Here is a 21,718-nt window from a genome sequence, read left to right on the forward strand (position 1 = left end):
CAATTTGATCTCTGGTTCCTCTGCCTTTTCTAAATCCAGGGCCCAGAGATGGCCCTGGGAAAAAAAACTTCAACCTGGGGAGCCAGGACTTGATCCTATAAGCAGTAGGAAATACTTCCATGGGAAATTTTTGAGAAAAGAAATTGTGTTGATGTGGTTGTGTTTAGGATGGATTGGATGATGGGGAGGAGGGGCAAGAATGGGAGCAGGGAGATGGACTGGAATGTGTTGAAAAGCCCTGGAGGTGTCAGGAGGGCCAGGATGGGGGCCCTAGAGATGGAGTTGGGAGCCAGCCACATGACCAAGGCCCATCCTCAGCCTCTGGGTCACCAGCATCCTGACACAGACTCTTTCTGAGCTGGAGCAGTGTGGGTGGATTCCTTGAGGCTGCCAGTGGCCCATCTCCCAGACACCTTGTCCAAGGACACCAAGGAGAGGCTGTGGGTCTCTGATAGCAATCATGTCCTCCTGCAAGGGGCTCCCAACCTGGCCCCAGGGACCCCACTTTGAGTAAAGCTTGAATTATTCATCCTGTTCAATCGAGCAGCTGAGCCTAAGACCCAGCTGTTAGCAGGGAAACTCGCTTCCCTCCAGAGCTCCCAATCTCGATTCTCTTGGCCTGAAAGAAAGAATTCATCCGTTTGAGTTGAACGTGTCCTTTTGCTTGACGCTGTAACTTCCGGCACATGACGAGCTCTCCCATGAGTGGAAGGCAGTTGGGAGCATCCCCTTCTCTGACTGGGATCAGGAATGGGGCTGGGGCAAATGTTGAAAGGGAAGCCCCATCTGAGGCCATGTTCTCTGTGCCTGCACATGCACACACCCCCACAAAAGTGGGGAGGGAGCGAGAGAGCTCAGCGGGGGAGTGAGAGGAAGGTTGAGTTGCTTCCGGAGGACTGAAAGAGAAATGGGTCTGACTTACACACATTGGCAGGTTTTTTTTTTTTTTTTCCTATTCCCAAAGGCTGGAATTTGTCATCCCTTGAGATAGATCTGGCCTACAGATGTGTTTTGTTTGGCCCACAAAATGGTCTGAAAAGTTTTGAATTTGTTGCCAACTTTTAAAAATGAAGAGATTTCACATTAAAAACTGAGATTTAGGCTTCAAAATTGTTTGCTCTAATGATACTGTACCACTCTTACATTTTTCTTCCAGTTTTATGAAGATACAATTGATATATAGCACTGTTAAGTTTAAGGCATGCAACATAATTATTTGACTCAACATACATCATGAAATGATGACTACAAAGTTTACTGAACATTCATCTTCTCATATAGATATAAGATTAAAGAAATGGAAAAGAAAAAATTTCCTGATGAAAATTCTTAGGATTTACTCTCTTAGGACTTTTCATATATAACATACAACAGTGTTAATTGTGTTTACCATGTTGTACATTACCTCCCAAGTACTTAGTTATAGCAAGAAGTTTGGACATTTTGACCATCTTCATCGAATTCCCTCCCCTATCTCCCACTCCCTCTGGTTGACTCTGTCAATCACCAATCTGTATGAGCTTACTTTTGTTTTAAGATTCCACATATCAGTTCAGTTCAGTGCAGTTCAGTCTCTCAGTCGTGTCCGACTCTTTGCGACCCCATGAATCACAGCACGCCAGGCCTCCCTGTCCATCACAAACTCCCGGAGTTTACTCAAACTCATGTCCATCAAGTCGGTGATGCCATCCAGCCATCTCATCCTCTGTCGTCCCCTTCTCCTCCTGCCTCCAATCCCTCCCAGCATCAGGGTCTTTTCCAATGAGTCAACTCTGCGCATGAGGTGGCCAAAGTATTGGAGTTTCAGCTTCAGCATCCACATATAAGTGAGATCAAACAATACTTGTCTTTCTATCTGATTTATCTCACTTAGCATAATGGCTTTAAGGTCCATCCATGTTTTGCAAATGGCAAGATTTCATTCTTTTTTATGGTTGAATAATATTCCATATATGTGTATATATATATATATATATATATATACACACACACACAATTACTGTAGCCCACCAGGCTCCTCTGTCCATGGGGATTCTCTAGGCCAGAATACTGGAGTGGGTAGCATTTCCCTTCACCAGGGGATCTTCCCAACCCCAGGATCGAACCCAGGTCTCCCACATTGCAAGTGTATTCTTGACTGTCTGAGCCACTACGGAAGCCCTGTATATATATATATACACACACACAATTATTTATCCTTCAGAGGGCACTTGGGTTGTTCCATGCCTTGATTACTATAAATAATGCTGCAATAAATATGGGGGTGCATATATCTTTTCCAGCTAGTATTTTCAGTTTCTTCAAATAAATACCAAGTGGAAATGGTGGATCATGTGGCAGTCTATTTTTAACATTTTGAAGCCCCCCTACTGTGCTCCATAGTGGCCGCACCAATTTATGTTCCTGCCAGAAGTGCACACAGGTTCCCTTTTCTCCACATCTTCACCAACACTTGTGATCTCTTGTATCTTGTCTTAACAGGTGTGAGGATATATCATTGTGATTTCAATTTGCATTTCCCTGACAAGAGAGTGATGTTGAGCATCTTTTCATGTACCTATTGGTCACCTGTGTGTCTTGTGTGGAAAAATGTCTCTTCAGATCTTCCTGTTTTTTAAGTCATATTGGGGTTTTTTGCTATTGAGCTGTGTAGATTCTTATTATATTTTCAATATTAATTTCTTATGAGATATGATTTGCAAATATTTTTTCCATTTAGTAGTTGTCTTATTTTGTTGATGGTTTCCTTTTTTGTGCAAAATCTTTTTAGTTTATCCATTTATTTTTGCTTTTTTCTGCTTTTAGTGTCCGATTCAAACAATCATCTGCAAGACCAATATCAAGGAGCTTATCATCTGTTTTCTTTTAGGAGGTTTATGATATCAGTTCATACATTTGTCTGTAACCCATTTGAGTTAACTTTGGTGTGTAGCGTAAGATAGGGGTCCAGTTTCATTCTTTCACATGTGGCCGTACAGTTTTCCTAACACCATTTACCGAAGAGACTGTCCCTTCCCCATCATATAGCCTTTACTCCTTTGTCATAATTGGCCATCTGTGTGTGGGTTTATTTCTTGACTCCCTATTCTGTTCCAGCAATTTACATCTGGGTTTTTTGCCAATATCATACTATTTTGACTACTATAGCTTTGTAATATAGATTGATATCAAGGAGCATGATGCCTCCAGCTTTGCTCTTCATTCTTAAGATTGCTTTGTCTATTTGGGGTCTTTTGTGGTTCTCCACAAATTATAGGAATGTTTATTACTGTGAAAAATGCCATTGGAGTTTTGATAAGAATTACATTGAATCTGTAGATTGATTTGTGTAGTATGGACATTTTAATGATATTTTCCAATCCATGAGCACACAATATCTTTCCATTTGTTTGTGTCATCTTAATTTCTTTTATCAACATCTTACAGTTTTCAGTGTACAGACCTTTTGCTTCCTTGGTCAAATCCCTAGGTATTTTTCATGCAATTGTAAGTGGGATTTTTTTAAAATTTCCCTTTCTGATAGTTCTTTGTTAGTGTATAGAAATGCAACAAATATTTGTGTATTGATTTTGTATAGAAATGCAACAAACATTTCTGTATTGATTTTACATCCTGCAACTTTGCTGAATTTGTTCAGGAAAATTGTAGTGAGGTTTTTTGGGGGTTTTTTTTGTTTTTTTTTTCCTAGTCTTTGAGGGTTTCTATATATAATATGGCGTTGCAAACAGTGACAGTTTCCCTTTTCCTTTCCAATCTGGCAACTTTCACTTCTTGACTAATTGCTCTTGGGCTGGTGTTCTTGAAGCAACACTCAGGAGGTCTGTAGGGTTGCCCGCTGCACTTTTGAAATGGAATAGCACTGCTCACCACAACCACCCCCGCCCCCCATCCCCACCTGGCCTGATTAGCGTATGAGTTTGCAAGCCCTGGTTTAAAGTAAGAGCAGACTGAGCAATTCATGAACTCAATTTGAGAGCAGATTCAGTGTTTACCGAATTCAGAAGTGAACTGAGAAAGAATGTGAGGGAAGTTGCAGCATCAAAGAGAGGTGATACACTAACCCAGACTGTTACAATGAGTGTACTGAGGCTTGATTTCCCAAGGACCTCTTTTATTCTGTCATCAGAAAGGGGCCTCTCCTGCAAACGCACTTGTGCTGAGCTCTGAGCCCATCAGAATCTGTAAAGTACACCAGAGGTCCAACCTGCTTCCAGTCCACCCCCATGAGCAGTGAGCTCACGGACCCAGGAATTTTTGCAAGAAGGAGGTTCGTTTTCTCTTCCTACTTCCGCCTCTCCCTTGCAGAAAAGACAAAAATTCCATGGCACATGCCCCCAGTGTCAGCATTTTTATATCAAGATAGATTTGCCTCCGTTCACTTTGATATAGGAGCTCAGGATCTCAACTCTGTTATTAAGAAAACTGATCTTCAGAGCTGCTTTAAACAGATGGCATATCCAAAGTGGTTGAAAAATGGTTTACCACGTTCCTTGTATTCATCCTTCAAGTTCATGGCTGTCACCCATCACCACCTGAGAGTACTTAATACTCAGGATAACTAAAGGGAGAATAAATCCTGTTTGCTTTGAACACAACCCAGGGTTCAGCATATGTTCCTGTATCGGCCAAGGCTAATCAGCTCTTTCCCCCTCCTCCCCTCACTTATGCCTGTAAATCAAGAGGCCCCAGGATCAGTCAACACGAAAGAGATAATTAGCAAGTATAAGCTGCTACCTTCATAGATCACCCTGTGCCTCAGATTCAAGCTCATCCAAGAAGCTGAAACAAGCAACATTACGCAAGTGTGAGTCGCTTTAGCAGAGCCTTTTTCATACAAAGCTTATGAGTCTGAAGGTTTAAATCTACCCTCCCTGGCTATTGTAAGGGAAGCTGGGGTATGGGACAGAGGGGAGTGATCTTAGCCATTTTATGATGTTTTCCTTTCCTGGACTGAAATGTGTCTTTGGGACCTCAAGGATCCGAAACAGAAGTGGTTTCTTAATGGCATAGTCTTGGCATTCAGAGATCTTTAAATATCTTACCCCTCCTCACAGATGTGGCAGCAGAACAAGATGCTACTTTTTTCCACTGGGATATGCTCCATCCCCTCAGAAGTCCATGGCTTGTGCCTTTGCCGGTCATTTGTCCAATTGGAAGATTCATTTCCTGCTCTGGCAGGGCACATGGTGAAGAGCATTGCTGCCCCAAGAAAAGAAAGACTGTTTCTAGTCCAACAAAATAGTCTAGGAACTTCCTTCCCATGTGTTGCTAGTCTGAGACTGCTGGCTTACAGAGAAGTGTTCCACTCATGTGTTTATGACTTTGGAGCTGCTCAACTGCATGCTGGCTTTTATTTTTTCCATCACACAATGTTTCTTCCAATTTTTGAGCTTCTCATATCAACCACTTTGCTATTTTTAAGCAGAACAATTCAAAGCCAAAGTGGCTCATCAAAACAGTAAAATCTCACCAGTTCAAGCAAGAAGCTTACACTCTTTCAGGGAGGGGAAAACTAGTATGAGAAGCTAGAGGCCCATTTCATCTTCTGTAAGATAAAGATGTAGGTTGGGTTGTATAATCAGAGTCGTTTTCTACTAATATTAAAACCACATAAAATCATCATCATTGATTATAAGAAGCATCATGTTTTATGTACCAACAAGAAAATTTTAAAAACTGTCACTGGTTAAATTATTCCAAAACACTTAAAGATAGCCTCGCAATGCATGAGTTGGTCAGATCAGACTTCAAAATCCATTCAGACCTCTCCTGCCCTCTAGTTGTATTGTTTGGCATGAAAGAGGTCCATTCTTTTGGATGATGTGACACCACTTTTCATCTTCTTGGTGGTATCTTTCTTTCTAAGCAAATAAAGCATCTGCTTCTCTCTTCACAAGAAAATTGGAAATTGCTGTCCTTCTAATGACAAATATTTACTTCGCCAATGTCAAATTTACGTAACACTGCTCTGTTTTTGAGAGTTTCTATTTATACAGTTACTTTTCATTTCAATGCTTAATTGCAATGTAATCTTTTCTAAGGCAATGAGCAGCATTTAAACTTGTTGGCCTAGTACCAAGAGTGGATGCAACTCAATGTAAGGGACAAGCTGGACACCTTTGACCACGTTTGCCATGCTCGGACAATGGCATTTGCATCATGACTACAGCTTGGCAACTGAAGTTTTGGGACCCCATCCATCCCCCATGTACCCTAATCTCAAAGAAGTTAATGTGATAAAACAGGCAACTTAGATGGTTCAATTATGGAAGTGGCTACAATCTGTTGAGAATTTTCTCTATATCTGGCAAGATACTAAACTCTTGCCAAGACCTAATATCTAGCAGACTTCACAGCAAACCAAGATGTATCTGCAGATTAGAAAGTTTAACCACGTTAACAAAATTTTCCCAGATGACACAGCTAGGTAAATTTCAGAGCAAAGATTTCCATCCAGACAGAGGCCCTTCTATCCACCCACTCTATGGTTCTCTCAGGCCATATCAAAGGCCTCCCAAAGAGGCTCTCAAAGTGTTATCTAAAATAGCTCAACCATATCCAGTTTTCTGTAATGAGTTGATGAAAATAATTTATAAATTAACATCCATTAAATGCAAATGGCCACTTCTTACAGGGACTCCCCCATTTGATTTCTGCCTTCATAACCACTGGGAAGTTGGTGTGGCTGGCTACATCCTCACCACAACAATGGAAGGGTGAAATCATCAGCATTTTCTGATCGAAGCCTACCGAAGAGCTGAGATGACTTGCCTAGTGACAATGGAAGGGCATTCACAGCAAAAATATGGACTCAGATCAACTCAAACCTTGGTCTCCTGGCTCTTAGGCTTGCTCTTTAATGTGGAGGGTGAATGGATGTAGACCTATTTTTTTAAAGACCGTGAATGTTGTTTTACTCTCCCAAAGTTAGGAGACGGGCACGTTTTTAGTGCATGGGAGCCCCCAATCCCCAGCGCCTCAGAGGCCTGGCCACTCTGAGACCAGCCCCAAGGCAGGGGACGGGAAGCCAGCAAGCCGGCCTCCAGAGAGCCGTGGTGCTGAGCGAACTCCTGTGGCTTTGTAATGCGGGCGATTCTATTTCCATGGACGGTTAAATATGGAATCTGGGAGGAGTTTTGTGTTTATGTTCAGTGGTTTGGGAAACTAAACCCAAAAGAAAGGACTGAGAGGGTGACTAAGAGCTTTCATGGTCAAGATAAGCCCCAGCAAGAAGGAATTACCACGTCCAAATAGTTGAAGATAGCCAGCCTCAAGCCCTAGTCTTTGTGACCCCATGACAATTCTCACAGTTTGCATTTCAGGCACCAGGATAGAGAGTGTTTTAATAAAATGCAATAAACAAACTTTAAAAACTGTTCTCTCAAGTTGTTCGATCGTTTGATTGGCGAGTGTATATTGACTTACCTCCATGTGCAAAGAGAGGGGGGCCGGGGGGAGCAGACCAATTCCCGAGGGCAGCAAGCCCGCGCACTGGGAGAGGCCCAGTTGAGCAGTGCGAAAAGCCTTCTCTGACCTCCTTCTGGCTTTGTTGCAGCTGCAAAGGTGCCTCCCACTATGGCCTCACTAAAGACAGGAAGAGGCGCTCTCAGGATGGCTGCTCAGATGGCAGCACCAGCCTCACAGCAACAGCACTGTCCCCAGAGATTTCCACAGTTCCCACCGTCTCCTTAATGACAGATGAGCCTGGCCTAGACAACCCTGCCTACGTGTCCACAGCCGAGGACGGTCAGCCAAACAGCCCCCTGGACTCTGGCCGGAGCAACCGAACAAGGGGTGAGTCAAACGGGTGGTTGTCCGGGAATGGGCTCCTCCGCCGTGGGACTGCCCTCTGTGAAACGGTCACTGTGGACAGTCCTAGAAATGTTTTGTTTAAGAGGAAATCGTTCTGGTAGTTTTGGCCACAACCCAAAGTCCAGTTCTCCAAAGTGAAATGAAACCACGAGGACTTGAGATCATTAGAAACGTGTGTAATCTGACTTGGTGAAAGGAGTTGAAGTTAGACCTGGTGATTCATCACTCCCGCGGCGTCCATACCTTCCCGCCCAGGCAACTCGAGAAAAGTGCTGTTATATTCCATCCAGCCTAGGAAAAAAAGACAGGCAGATTTTAAATAAACCGTCCATATTTCATTGTGGAAAACTGAGAACATACAGATAAGCAAATTGTATCATCCCACCATCTAGAAGTAATCACCGTTTGCATTCCGTTGTATGTCTTACCAGCTGTGTCCATAAAAGAGACCTTTTTCTCTCTTGTCTTCAGCACGGCCCTTTGAGCGATCCACCATCAGAAGCAGATCCTTTAAAAAAATAAACCGAGCCTTGAGTGTTCTTCGAAGGACAAAGAGTGGAAGTACCGTTGTCAGCCAAGCTGATCAGGGACGAGAGGATTCTGAAAACACCACTATCCCTGATGGTAAGTTACTTCCCCATGAGGCTGGGCGTGGCCTGGGCTTCCAGAATGACTCCAGGGGTGATGACGATGGGACTAGACCTCACTTTCTATGACACCTCTCTTCCCAAGGGCATAAATATTTTTTACCTTGATTACCCTACTTCTTATATAAGTAACCAAAAGCAGAAATTACTCCCCCTCCTTATTCTTCTGGCTACATTGGGTACTTGTTGCGGCTTACGTGCTTCTCTACTTCCGCATGGTCGTAGTTGCTCCACCACACATGCGATCTTAGTTCCTAAACCAGGGGTCATCCCCTGCATTGGAAGGCAGATTCCCAATGACTGGACCATCAGGAAAGTCCCTACTGTTCACTTTTTACATAGACTGAGGGAAAAGATTTTGGAACCCTTACTTTCAGGTCTTAGCTTAGTGTATATAAAGAATAATATGGTTAAGTGAAGAGCAGTTAGAACAGAGCCTGGCACATAGTAAATGCTATATGAGTATTTATTCTTATTACCACCTTGTGTGATGTGTAATTCTGAGGGTTTTCTATGTATTAATTCATGTACTCCTCAACAACTCTATGAGGGAGCTACAGTTATCATCCCTGTTTTATAGATGAGGAAACTGAGGTACCAGGCAGTTACTTAGTCTGCCCCTTCTGAAGTTGGAATCCGAATAATGTGGCTCTAAAATTCATGCAAAGAAAGTTGCTGGATCTTAGATTCTATATCTTTTTTTCAACATAAATGGAGCTGAGAAAATACTGTCCTGTCCTTTTATTTTCATTTTACATTAGAACTTCACAGCAGTAACAGTAATAACTAAAAGAATTCTTTTGAGCTTTCCTGGGTGCCAGGTAATGCTCTAAGGTATTTAAAGGTCGCAATGATAAGAGATGGGGATTGTGATTCTCAGTTTACAGAAGAAACCAAGATTTAGAAAGACTGGGTAACTAGCCCGAAGTCACCCACTGGAAAATGGCAGTCCTGGGGTTTTAATTTGTGTTCTCTGGCTCCAGAGCCCACTCATTTACTCACTGGATTAAAGTGCCCTCTGCTCCTACAAGGTTGGGGAGTGAAAGAAAGTGAAAGTATTAGTCGCTCCGTCATGTCCTACTCTTTGAGACTCCATGGACTGTAGCCCACCAGGCTCCTCTGTCCATGGAATTCTCCAGGCAAGAATACTGGAGTGGGTTGCCATTCCCTTCTCCATGGGATCTTCCCAACCCAGGGATCGAACCCGGGTCTCCTGCATTGCAGGCAGATTCTTTTCCCTCTGAGCCACCAGGGAAGCCCCCTCAAGGTTGGGGGGTAAACCCCAAACGTCTGTCTTTATCATGTTCTCGGAGAACTTTGAGCAGTTGTATAAGACCCCCCCTTACCTCTCTTACCCTGAACATATACTCCATGCTGTCACTGTGCTCACTGCCGTCGTGTACACACTGTCTTTCTCTCACTCCCATGTTGTTGCCCAACCTGTCCTCTTCCTTGCCTTCAGCTGGCATCCTAATTTCTCTTTCCAGGCTCAGCATAGGCTTTGCCTCCTCCTGGGGGCCCTCCGTGACTCCCCCAGTGCTCTCTCCTCTGTGCTCTTAAAGCACCTGTATCTCTGTTACAGCAACGTCACATTTCATTGTGACTCTACCAGTGGGGGCAGGGGTTCTTTTTTTTTTTTTTTTTTTTATTTATTTTTTATTTTTTTATTAGTTGGAGGCTAATTACTTCACAACATTTCAGTGGGTTTTGTCATACATTGATATGAATCAGCCATAGATTTACACTTATTCCCCATCCCGATCCCCCCTCCCACCTCCCTCTTCACCCGACTCCTCTGGGTCTTCCCAGTGCACCAGGCCCGAGCACTTGTCTCATGCATCCCACCTGGGCTGGTGATCTGTTTCACCATAGATAGTATACATGCTGTTCTTTTGAAACATCCCACCCTCACATTCTCCCACAGAGTTCAAAAGTCTGTTCTGTATTTCTGTGTCTCTTTTTCTGTTTTGCATATAGGGTTATCATTACCATCTTTCTAAATTCCATATATATGTGTTAGTATGCTGTAATGTTCTTTATCTTTCTGGCTTACTTCACTCTGTATAATGGGCTCCAGTTTCATCCATCTCATTAGGACTGATTCAAATGAATTCTTTTTGACAGCTGAGTAATATTCCATGGTGTATATGTACCACAGCTTCCTTATCCATTCATCTGCTGATGGGCATCTAGGTTGCTTCCATGTCCTGGCTATTATAAACAGTGCTGCAATGAACATTGGGGTGCACGTGTCTCTTTCAGATCTGGTTTCCTCAGTGTGTATGCCCAAAAGTGGGATTGCTGGGTCATATGGCAGTTCTATTTCCAGTTTTTTAAGGAATCTCCACACTGTTTTCCATAGTGGCTGTACTAGTTTGCATTCCCACCAACAGTGTAAGAGGGTTCCCTTTTCTCCACACCCTCTCCAGCATTTATTGCTTGTAGTCTTTTGGATAGCAGCCATCCTGACTGGCGTGTAATGGTACCTCATTGTGGTTTTGATTTGCATTTCTCTAATAATGAGTGATGTTGAGCACCTTTTCATGTGTTTGTTAGCCATCTGTATGTCTTCTCTGGAGAAATGTCTGTTTAGTTCTTTGGCCCATTTTTTGATTGGGTCATTTATTTTTCTGGAATTGAGCTGCAGGGGTTGCTTGTATATTTTTGAGATTAATCCTTTGTCTATTGCTTCGTTTGCTATTATTTTCTCCCAATCTGACGGCTGTCTTTTCACCTTACTTATAGTTTCCTTTGTAGTGCAAAAGCTTTTAAGTTTCATTAGATCCCATTTGTTTAGTTTTGCTTTTATTTCCAATATTCTGGGAGGTGGGTCATAGAGGATCTTGCTGTGATTTATGTCAGAGAGTGTTTTGCCTATGTTCTCCTCTAGGAGTTTTATAGTTTCTGGTCTTACATTTAGATCTTTAATCCATTTTGAGTTTATTTTTGTGTATGGTGTTAGAAAGTGTTCTAGTTTCATTCTTTTACAAGTGGTTGACCAGTTTTCCCAGCACCACTTGTTAAAGAGGTTGTCTTTTTTCCATTGTATATCCTTGGGGCAGGGGTTCTTTATCTAAGTCTTTGTGTTCTCAAGGCACCAAGCACAGTATCTAGTACATAATAGTTTTCACCAAATGTTTCTGCAATGAGTAAAAGGATTATAACTTCCTTTCTGCCAGTCTTCCCCCTTATTAAAGGCTCCTTAATTCCATTCCACATAAAGTTTTCTCTCGCCTGAATAAGACTGACTTGCATGTTTATTGCAGAAACTTTTAAAAATAAGAGATTACTATGTGTAGGACATTGGCCTGAGCTTTGTGCTTTTTTAAAATTGAAGTATCGTTGATTTACAATATTGTATTAGTTTCAGATGTACAACATAGTGATTCATTATTTTTATAGATTATACTCCATTTAAAGTTATTATAAAATATTGACTATATTCACTGTGCTGTAAAATATTTCCTTGTAGCTTGCTTATTTTGCATAAGCAGTTTATACCTTTTTCCCCGTTGTGTGCCTCCCCCTTCCCCTCTCCCCACTGGGTACATACTGGTTTGATCTCTATATATGTGGATCTGTTTTTTCATTTGTTTTCATTTTCCAGATTCCACATGGAAGTGATAACATAAAGTATTTGTATTTTTCTATCTGACTTATTTTACTTAGCATAAAATCCTCAGGTCCATCTACACTGTTGTAAATAGCAGAAGTCCATTCTTTTCATGGCTGAGTAGTATTCCAGTATACATACCACATCTTCTTTTTTCATCTGTTGATGGACACTTAGGTTGCTTCCACCTCTCGGTTTTCTTGGTAAATAGTGCTGCTGTGAACACTGGAGTCCATGTATCTTTTCAGATTAATGTTTCTGTTTTCTTTGGATGTATACCCAGAAATGGAATTGCTGGATCATATCATAGTTGTGTTTTTACTTGTTTGAAAGCCTCCATATTGTTTTCTGTAGTGGCTGCATCAGTTTACATTCCCACCAACAGTGTACCCCACTGTTCCCTTTTCTCTTCATCCTCACCAACATTTGTTATTTGAAGAATTTTTTTTTTTTTTTTAAAGTCTTTATTGAACTTGCTACAATATTGGTTCTGGTTTATGTTTTCGTTTTCACAAGGCATGTGGGATCTTAGTTCCCCGACCAGGGATTGAACCTGCACCCCCTGTAGTGGAAGGCGAAGTCTTAACCACTGGACCACCAGGGAAGTCCCTGTTATTTGAAGAATTTTTGATGATGGCCATTCTGACAGGTGTGAGGTGATTAACAATGTTGAGCATCTTTCCATATGCCTGTTGGCCAGCTGCATGTCTTCTTTAGGAAAATACCTATTTGTATCTTCTCCCCTTTTTAAATCAGGTTATTTGGTTTTTTTTGATAGAATTGCATGAGCTGTTTATATATTTAGGCTCAGTGATTTTATATAAGAAACTGCCTGCCAATGCAGGAGACAGAGGAAATACAGCTTCAATCTCTGAGTCAGGAAGATCCCCTGGAGAAGGAAATGGCAGCCCACTCTGGTATTGTTGCCTAGGGAATCCCATGGAGAGAGGTGCCTGGCAGGCTACAGTCCACAGGGTCACGAAGAGCCAGACACAACTGAAGCAGCTTAGGACGCACGGAGGACTTTTATACAAAGATTACAAAATCTAGTTCCTGGCTTCAAGGGGTTCACTCAAGACTAACAGAAAATGAAATACCATGAAGAGTGAGATATAAATAAATGAAAATGGGGGCCATCAGAAGAGACACACCACTTCCCAATGGGACAGTGTAGTCCATGTTTAAGGGGCAGTTATGACCTAGACGGGCACTGGGATCTTGACTGTGTGTTGGGAAGTTGGGAAAGATGATGTTAAAGCTGGATTAGAAGAGTCCTGGAGGCCATTTAGGAGTCTTGACCTGGGGCAGCGAACACACCTGAATGCTTTTGCATCGAGTTATAGCAGAATCGAAACTTTATTTCACGAAAATGAAGACTGCAGCTACATTATGTGTGTAGGGGCTTTGCATGGGAGAGAATGAAATTTCCTCTTCTGTTCCAGGACCTACTACTTCACAATGGGGGAGGGACTAAGATTCAGTGAGGTTGGTACAGGATTTGTGAGGTAACAAGAGATTTCAAAAATGGCCTTAGGGTCTCATTGCTTCAGTAACCCATGGTTAGTGTGGTGAACTTCCATGGTTTATCCATTATTTTCATATCGGTAAAGAGATTGGCTTTAATATTTATCAGTCATATGACCTGGATGGTTTACTTGACTCCTGTAAGCTTTAGCATCTCATCATCTAAAAAAAACAGGGATAATAATAACCTAGTTCCAATCTTAATCTATTGTGAGGACTAAACAAACAAACAAAAATATCATGCAAATTGCTTAGCTGAATGGTCAGCATATAATAAACACTTGGTAAATGATACTATATTCCTTGGTCCTTAAGTAAGGACACAATATTGGACAACTGTTTCTTTTCAGACCAGCACCGAGTGGGAATTAAAAATTTCATTAACTCTTGAAGGTCTCATTATTGTGGCTGTAATTAACATTTTCAACTATGACTGAGTACGTCTTTTCAGACTATCAAACAGCCTTGATTGGTTTAGATTTGGGAGCATGGTTTTTGTAACTCTGTTGGGAGAAGCGTAGAAAGGGAGGGGGAGAAGAGCAAAAATCAGCAGCTTTGATGATTATTTCCAAATCTTTCTTAGCTCAAAATGAGTTTTTAAAAGAACTTCCATCCCCTTGTCACCAGACCTGTTCCAACAAATACTTGTGGATAACGCCTACTTAAGGTAATCAAAGCAGTTTAGACATTAATTGAACTTGATCACTCAAGCACTGTTAGCACCAGGAGCTGACAGATGAAGACTGCTGCCCACAGCCTTACAACAAAGCCCAATTGCTTACGTTAAATCAAATCCCAACGGCAGTCAAGGGCCCACATTTACAATGTCTCTGGCTTCCTCTGGCCACTAAATTTCTTTGTTTATCATGCTCTATAGTATTTAGAAATAATTTTAATTCTTTCTGTATTGTTCCTAGAGAGTTCAGTACTTGTTAATGAACTTGGAGTTTATTAGGGAAAATGGACTAAGGTCATGGGTTTTTGTTTTTTTTTTTTTTTTTCATTTATTTTTATTAGTTGATACTAACACATATATATGGGATTTAGAAAGATGGTAATGATAACCCTGTATGCAAAACAGAAAAAGAGACACAGATGTACAGGTCATGGGTTTTGAAAATAGTCACAAAGATTGTTTTATGTAGAACTAGGCCTACAGTTTTGATCTTTCCCAGTGATATAATTAAGGGAGAATCTTAGGGCAATGGCTGCTGTCAGCAGCTCCAGGAGACAAAAGTAACCCTACCTTCAATGTCCAGACTCCAGCCTCCAGCATCTGGGGAAGCGCTGCGGCTCCTGCCACGCTGGGTGTCCTGTGGCCAGCTGATGTTGCCTCCGTACCCGTCTATTCCCACCGAGGCGGAGAGCCACGCCAGTCGGCACTGCTGGCTCAATAGAGTGTGTGTCTATAGAGCAAGTCCCCTGTGGGCCTGCTGCCAGCTATGAAGGAGGGAGCCTAACAGAAGCCCCAGGTTCTGACCCGGTTCTGGGGCCACCACTGAACTGCCACCTCCAGCCGGTCATGTCACTTCCGTTCTCCCAGCTCACGCATCCTCACTTGTGAAATAAAGGTTTGACTGTGGCTGACTATTTTCTGGGACTCCAAAATCACTGCAGATGGTGACTGCAGCCATGAAATTAAAAGATGCTTACTCCTTGGAAGGAAAGTTATGACCAACCTAGACAGCATATTAAAAAGCAGAGACATTACTTTGTCAACAAAGGTCCGTCTAGTCAGGGCTATGGTTTTTCCAGTGGTCGTGTATGGATATGAGAGTTGGACTATAAAGAAAGCTGAGCACCGAAGAGTTGACGCTTTTGAACTGTGATCTTGGAGAAGACTCTTGAGTCCCTTGGACTGCAAGGAGATCCAACCAGTCCATCCTAAAGGAGATCAGTCCTGGGTGTTCAGTGGAAGGACTGATGTTGAAGCTGAAACTCCAATACTTTGGTCACCTGATGCGAAGAGCTGACTCATTAGAAAAGACCCTGATGCTGGGAGGGATTGAGGGCAGGAGGAGAAGGGGATGACAGAGGATGAGATGGTTGAATCGCATCACCAGCTCGATGGACATGGGTTTGGGTGAACTCCGGGAGTTGGTGATGGACAGGGAGGCCTGGCGTGCTGCGGTTCATGGGTTCGCAAAGAGTCGGACAGGACTGAGCGACTGAACTGAACTGATGGCTGTCAAACTGCACAGCCTGAAATGGTCTTCTGTGTGTGGGCTCAGGGGATGGGGGCAGGGGAACCTGTGAAAGACTTCCCAGGGGAAGGGTCCTCAGTGAAAAGGTAAGGTTTGGAAACCCCAGCCTAGATCTCTGAATCTCCTTCTGGCTCTGAATTCAGCAATGCAAGCTGATCAGGGATGAACCCCTTGACACCACCAGCTGGGCCTGGGGCCGCTTTTCCTGATTGTGAATTAAGCCGTTTGACTTCCCTTCACTGACAGCACAGGTGGGTAGAGAGCCTGCTTTTCATTGAGACTGAAAGGCAGGGCCTCCCAGGAGGAAACCTTCAAAATGATCAGAAAGAGCAGAACAGGTTTGTTCTGTTTTTTCCCCTTGATAAGTAAGTGAGCAAACAGTGGTCCATTCCATAATGACTGTTCATTCATTCCTCTTTGCTCAATAAACACTGGACAAAGTTTCCTATGTACAGAGATCTGTGCACAGACCTAAGAAACAAGGGTCTTAGAGTCCAATGGTGAGTATAAGAAATGGGCATGACAGGTGGGATGCATGAGACAAGTGCTCGGGCCTGGTGCACTGGGAAGACCCAGAGGAATCAGGTGGAGAGGGAGGTGGGAGGGGGGATCGGGATGGGGAATAAGTGTAAATCTATGGCTGATTCATATCAATGTATGACAAAACCCACTGAAATGTTGTGAAGTAATTAGCCTCCAACTAATAAAAATTTTTTTTAAAAAATAAAATAAAAAAAAAAAAAGAAATGGGCATGAGTAATAATAATAGTAATAGAAGGCTCAGTGCCCTGAGAAATACAGCTTTGTGGGAAATAGGAAATTGAGAGAGAGCAGGGGAGGAGGGAGTAGGGCAGAGTTTAATTGGAAGGGATCATTTCATGCAGGCCTTGAAGGAAAAATTGGGTTTAGGCCTAGGATGGAAAACATTCCAGGCAGAGAAACTTATGCTGGCTCAGAGGCAGGAAGATGGAAAACATGTACAAAGAATGATGAATAGTTTAGTTTGGCTGGAACCAAAAGCCTGGCAAGAAGAGAAGTGGTTGGAAATGGCCGTTGGTGGGTGTCTTAAATAAACATTCTTTGTCCATTTTAGTCTTTCCAAGGTTGTATCACCTGATTCCAGATGGTGAAATTACCAGCATCAAGATCAATCGAATGGATCCCAATGAAAACCTCTCCATTAGGCTTGTGGGAGGCAGTGAAACCCCGCTGGTCCATATCATTGTCCAGCACATTTATCGTGATGGGGTGATAGCCAGAGATGGCCGGCTCCTGCCAGGAGACATCATCCTAAAGGTAGAGGAGCCATGATAATGGGCTTAATAAGAGTCACTTCTGAGCAAATCCCTGGATGCATGGGTTAGGGTTATGATGGGTGAGTGGTTGGACAGATAAGTAAAACACTAACATAAATGTGGAACAGTCACTTTCCATAGTTATTAGGCTGATATGAGTCTTCATGAAGATTAGTAATTTGCAATAGGTCCCTAACCCTTCTGTCTGTCTTGTTCTGATCTCTTTCTCTCTGTATAAATACTATCTCTATATCATTTTGTCTCTGCTCTCCTCCTTTCTCTCCTCCTGTCTCCCCCTCCCCTTACTTTCTCCACCTCTTCAGTCTTTTCTCTCCCTTCTTCTCCTCCCTCCTCATTCTTCCTCTCCTACCCCTTTCTCCTACTCTAAGTAACAATAACATAAAACAATATAAAACTGCAGCATATATCTTCTTAAGTTGTTTTTAGAGCAGATTACTGGAACATTTTCTATTTTATCTAATCACTAACATTCACACACTCCCCTAAAGTAAATTTCCTATAGCTTAATGACCCTTCACCAAAGGAAAAAAAAATCCCTAAGCTATTCTGCCAACCCACAGACAGTCCAGGGGAGACAGGTGGTGGAACAGAACGCCTTGGGCATTACTGTCCTCTGAGGCTTGGCTGAGGGTAAGGATGCTCGGGAAGAATTTTCAGACGAAGAGAAAGGACAAAGGAAGAGTTGTTTATCAGACAGAAGTCTAACATGTGCCAAAAGCGATAAGGAAAAATCCCTCCCTTGGTCATATATTTCCTGTCTGACCCTCAGATGACAGTTTCATCCTATCCCTTCTGGGTTGCTGACAGGCCAGCTCCTAACACATTATGTGCTATTTCTCTGGCAAAGGAATTCTTATTTTTTGGAATAAGAGGAGAAAGAATTTGAAGCAGTTATTGTAGAAACATTGATATTCCCACTGGCCTCCGAGATGGAGTACGAGGCAGGGCCCATCAACCTCGGGGGATGGTTGGCCATGCAATTAGCAACATTCTGCATGGCTTTCCTCCAGTTCTATGGAAGCTATGCTGCCTGGGAGGGTTGCATAAGGAAAACATTTTGATTCTTGTGGCCTTCAGCTGGCACTTGCAAGCAAAAAAGCTGCCAGGACTGTTTAGCAGGCGACCCTGACTTTCTCTTGGCCTGGGTGTGATGGGGAAAACTGGACATGGGATAAGATGACAGAGCAGAGCAAGGTCTTTGAGCTTACCTGTGCTTGAACAACGGTTCTGAGCCCTGTCCATGCACGAAGGAGCCTCTGTGCATCCCTGGAGATGCAAGAGGACGTGCAATTGTACGCGGCAGGCAGGCCTTGGAAAATCTCGCTCTGCGACTCTTCTAACAGTTGGCTGCAAGTGCAAGAAATCTTCCCAAACCATAGAAATTCAAGAAGGTTGTTTCTCTTCTGTGGGGCCTCCTTCCTTAAGAACAGAGTGCAGTGCTGCTGTGAAATTATTTTCTTCCCAAGCAGTGACCACCACTGTGGGCCGAAGCCTTGAGGCTGGGTCTGCCTAGAGTAATTAAAACCAGAAAGCCCCACACAGCATCAGTCCCACAGATTACTGGTGAGGCCCACAAATGAGTGGGCCGAGCTGGAGGACATTTAAGCAGTTTAATAAAGTGACCCAGCCTTTCAGTAAAAGAGCCTAGTGCTTCCATTTACTTTCTATTTACTTTCCATTTACTTCCATTTATTTCATTTGAAATAGTACAGAGATTTTTTTTCTCTTTTGTTGAGAACATGGGCAAAAGACCTTGTAGGAGACCACCTGGAGACTTCACAGATGTACACACTGTCACACACATTCACACACTTGCCGAAACACAAACACATGTATGTACACACACATTCTCTGTCTGTGTCTCACACACACACACAACCAGTGAAGCCTAGAAATTCCAGTACAGGTGACCTAGGGAGAAAAATTCATTTGGAGGAGATGTTTGGAAAGAAAATGTCAACTAGTTTGATTTAAATAGCACTTTAACATAATCATTAATCAAAAATTTTCTTTTCTTCTTTGGCCTTTTCCCACTTTTTCTTCGTTTTCCTTCCTCCCTCAGCCAAAAAATAAGTTTAGCAAGCAACAGAAAGGAGAGTTAGGACTGTATAAATAAACTTGAGGGCCTGCCTAAGGAGATGGCTGAGAAAAGATTCTGTCTGCGGAGACAGACAGTTGAAAATGTGTGCAGATGACAGGGGAGGAAAGCTGGGTTACAAGTCCTATTGGAAGATGGGGGTATCTGGGCATTTGGACAGAGAAGGTGACAGAGCAGAGTGGGCCTTTAGGAAGGGCCCTGGTGGGTCTGCAGGCAGGGCCTTTCAGGCAGGACTGTGGCAGGTGAAGCTGATGGCTCGGTGGCGCTCCCCTTCCTCCAGGTCAACGGGATGGACATCAGCAACGTCCGGCACAACTACGCCCTGCGCCTCCTGCGGCAGCCTTGCCACGTGCTGCGGCTGACCGTGCTCCGGGAGCGGAAGTTCCGGAGCAGGACCGACGAACAGCCCCCGGATGCCTACGGGCCCCGGGATGACAGTTTCCACGTGATCCTCAACAAAAGCAGCCCGGAGGAGCAGCTTGGAATCAAACTGGTGCGCAAGGTGGATGAACCTGGGGTGTTCATTTTCAACGTGCTGGACGGTGGCGTGGCAGACAGACACGGCCAGCTAGAGGAGAATGACCGTGTGTTAGCCATCAATGGGCATGACCTTCGGTACGGTAGCCCAGAGAGCGCAGCTCATCTGATTCAGGTAGGTCACAGACGATGACAAGATCCTGGTCAGAAACTGCCAGCATGAGCAAGAACGCTCATCACCGTGATCCACCTACCCTGTTTCTGCCCCGGGTAACACACAGTGCCTCCTTTTCACAGAGTCAAGAGTGATGGGCCAGGTAAGAACATTGCTCCAGCAAATGATGTGTCTCAGGGTCATGGTCATTCTGTTAGTGTGGCCAGCCATCCAGTCTGACTGCAGGTAGACACATTGGGCTCTGTTGCAGCCTCACCAGGTTCAGATCACTCAGGGTCAGCAGGGTTGCATCATCCTTGTGCCCAGAATGGTAGTCACAGACCTTGGGGTCACTCAAATACACTCTGAGGACATCCGGTGTGCTACCCCCGTAGAAGATGTGCCGTGGGCCCTTCAGTGATCCTGTGGACCAGAGACCACGGTAGGATTGGCTAAGGTTGAGCCCCGTCTCCGTGGCTAAGTCCAGCCCCCTTCAAAAGCCCGTGGGACTCAAATATGAGCCTAAGGAAGCCCTCCGTAAGAGAGGCATACAAATTATTATTACTCAGGCAAATGGAGCTCATGACAGCCTGACACTGGTTCAAACTAATTCACTCTCCTGACAGGCATGATGCCACCAAGCCCCAGCCTGCATCTTGTTAACTTCAGCTGGATGACCTTGAGTGTTTGTTGATGGTTTTCCTTTTAAATTGAAGTATAGTAGGTTTACAATGTTGTGTTAGTTTCAGGCATACAGCAAAACGATTCAGTTTTACGTGTATATATATACATGTTCGGTTCAGTCGCTCAACCATGTCCAACTCTGCAACCCCATGGACTGCACGCGTACCTGTATATATATATATACATATATAATTTTATATATGTATAAAATATATTCTTTTTCAGATTCTTTTCCCTTACAGGTTATCGTGAAATATTGAGTATAGTTTCCTGTGCTATACAGTAGGTCCTTGTGATTATGCATTCTACATATAGTGGTGTATATATGTTAATCCCAAACTCTTAATTTATCCCTCCCCTCCCCTTTGGTAACAATAAGTCAGAGGATTTATTTCTGTTTTTTAAATAAGTTCATTAATATTATTTTTTAGATTCTACATATTAGCAGAATCATATGATATTTGTATTTTTCTGTCTGACCTCACTTAGTATGACAATCTCTAGGTCCATCCATATTGCTGCAAATGGCATTTTTTCATTCTTGATTTTATGAAAAAAGTAATATTTTTCATTGAGCTGAGTAATATTTCATTATACATATACCATCTTTTCTTTATCCATTCTTCTGTCGAATATTAGATTGTGTTCATGCCATGACTGTTATAAATAGTGGTGCTATGAACATAGGGGTGCATTTTTTTTTTGCATGTATCTTTTTAAATTATAATTTTCTCCAGCTTAGGTGTGGGATTGCAGGATCATATGATAACTCTGTTTAGTTTAAGAAACTTCCACACTGTTCTCCACAGTGGCTGTTACCAATTTGCATTCCCACCAACAGTGTAAGAGGGTTCCCCTTTCTCCACAGCCTCTCCAGCATTTATTTGTAGACTTTTTGATGATGGCCGTTCTGACTGGTGTGAGGTGATACCTCAATTGCAGTTTTAGTTTGTCTTTCTCTAATAATTAGTGATGTTGAACATTTTTTTCGTGTGTCTGTCGGCTATCTGTATATCTTCTTTGGACAAACATCCACTCAGATCTTCTGCCGATTTTTTGATTGGGGTTATTTGTTTTTCACCATGAGTTTTTCTAATATTCACTGACCTTCCAGCTTTATTCCTAGGGACAGGCTTTGTTCTGGACTCTTATATTCTAACCCTTCAGTTTACTTCATTTAGCCAAAATG

At 43.0% G+C, this 21,718-nt stretch overlaps 1 protein-coding gene across 6 annotated transcripts in view; it reads left to right on the top strand.

Moving 5' to 3' along the window:
* The window catches only part of LNX1 (ligand of numb-protein X 1), a 185,320-nt gene that overhangs the window by 136,554 nt on the left and 27,048 nt on the right, over positions 1–21,718 (top strand). For all 6 annotated transcript variants that reach the window (XM_043906755.1, XM_043906757.1, XM_043906756.1 and 3 more), the window contains 4 exons: positions 7,556–7,794; positions 8,284–8,436; positions 16,894–17,096; positions 19,495–19,866. In XM_043906755.1, coding sequence (XP_043762690.1) covers positions 7,556–7,794; positions 8,284–8,436; positions 16,894–17,096; positions 19,495–19,866 — 967 coding nt within the window. The remainder of the gene's footprint in view (positions 1–7,555; positions 7,795–8,283; positions 8,437–16,893; positions 17,097–19,494; positions 19,867–21,718) is intronic.

The sequence above is a fragment of the Cervus elaphus genome, chromosome 6, assembly GCF_910594005.1.
Source record: "Cervus elaphus chromosome 6, mCerEla1.1, whole genome shotgun sequence".
NCBI classification, from domain to species: domain Eukaryota; kingdom Metazoa; phylum Chordata; class Mammalia; order Artiodactyla; family Cervidae; genus Cervus; species Cervus elaphus.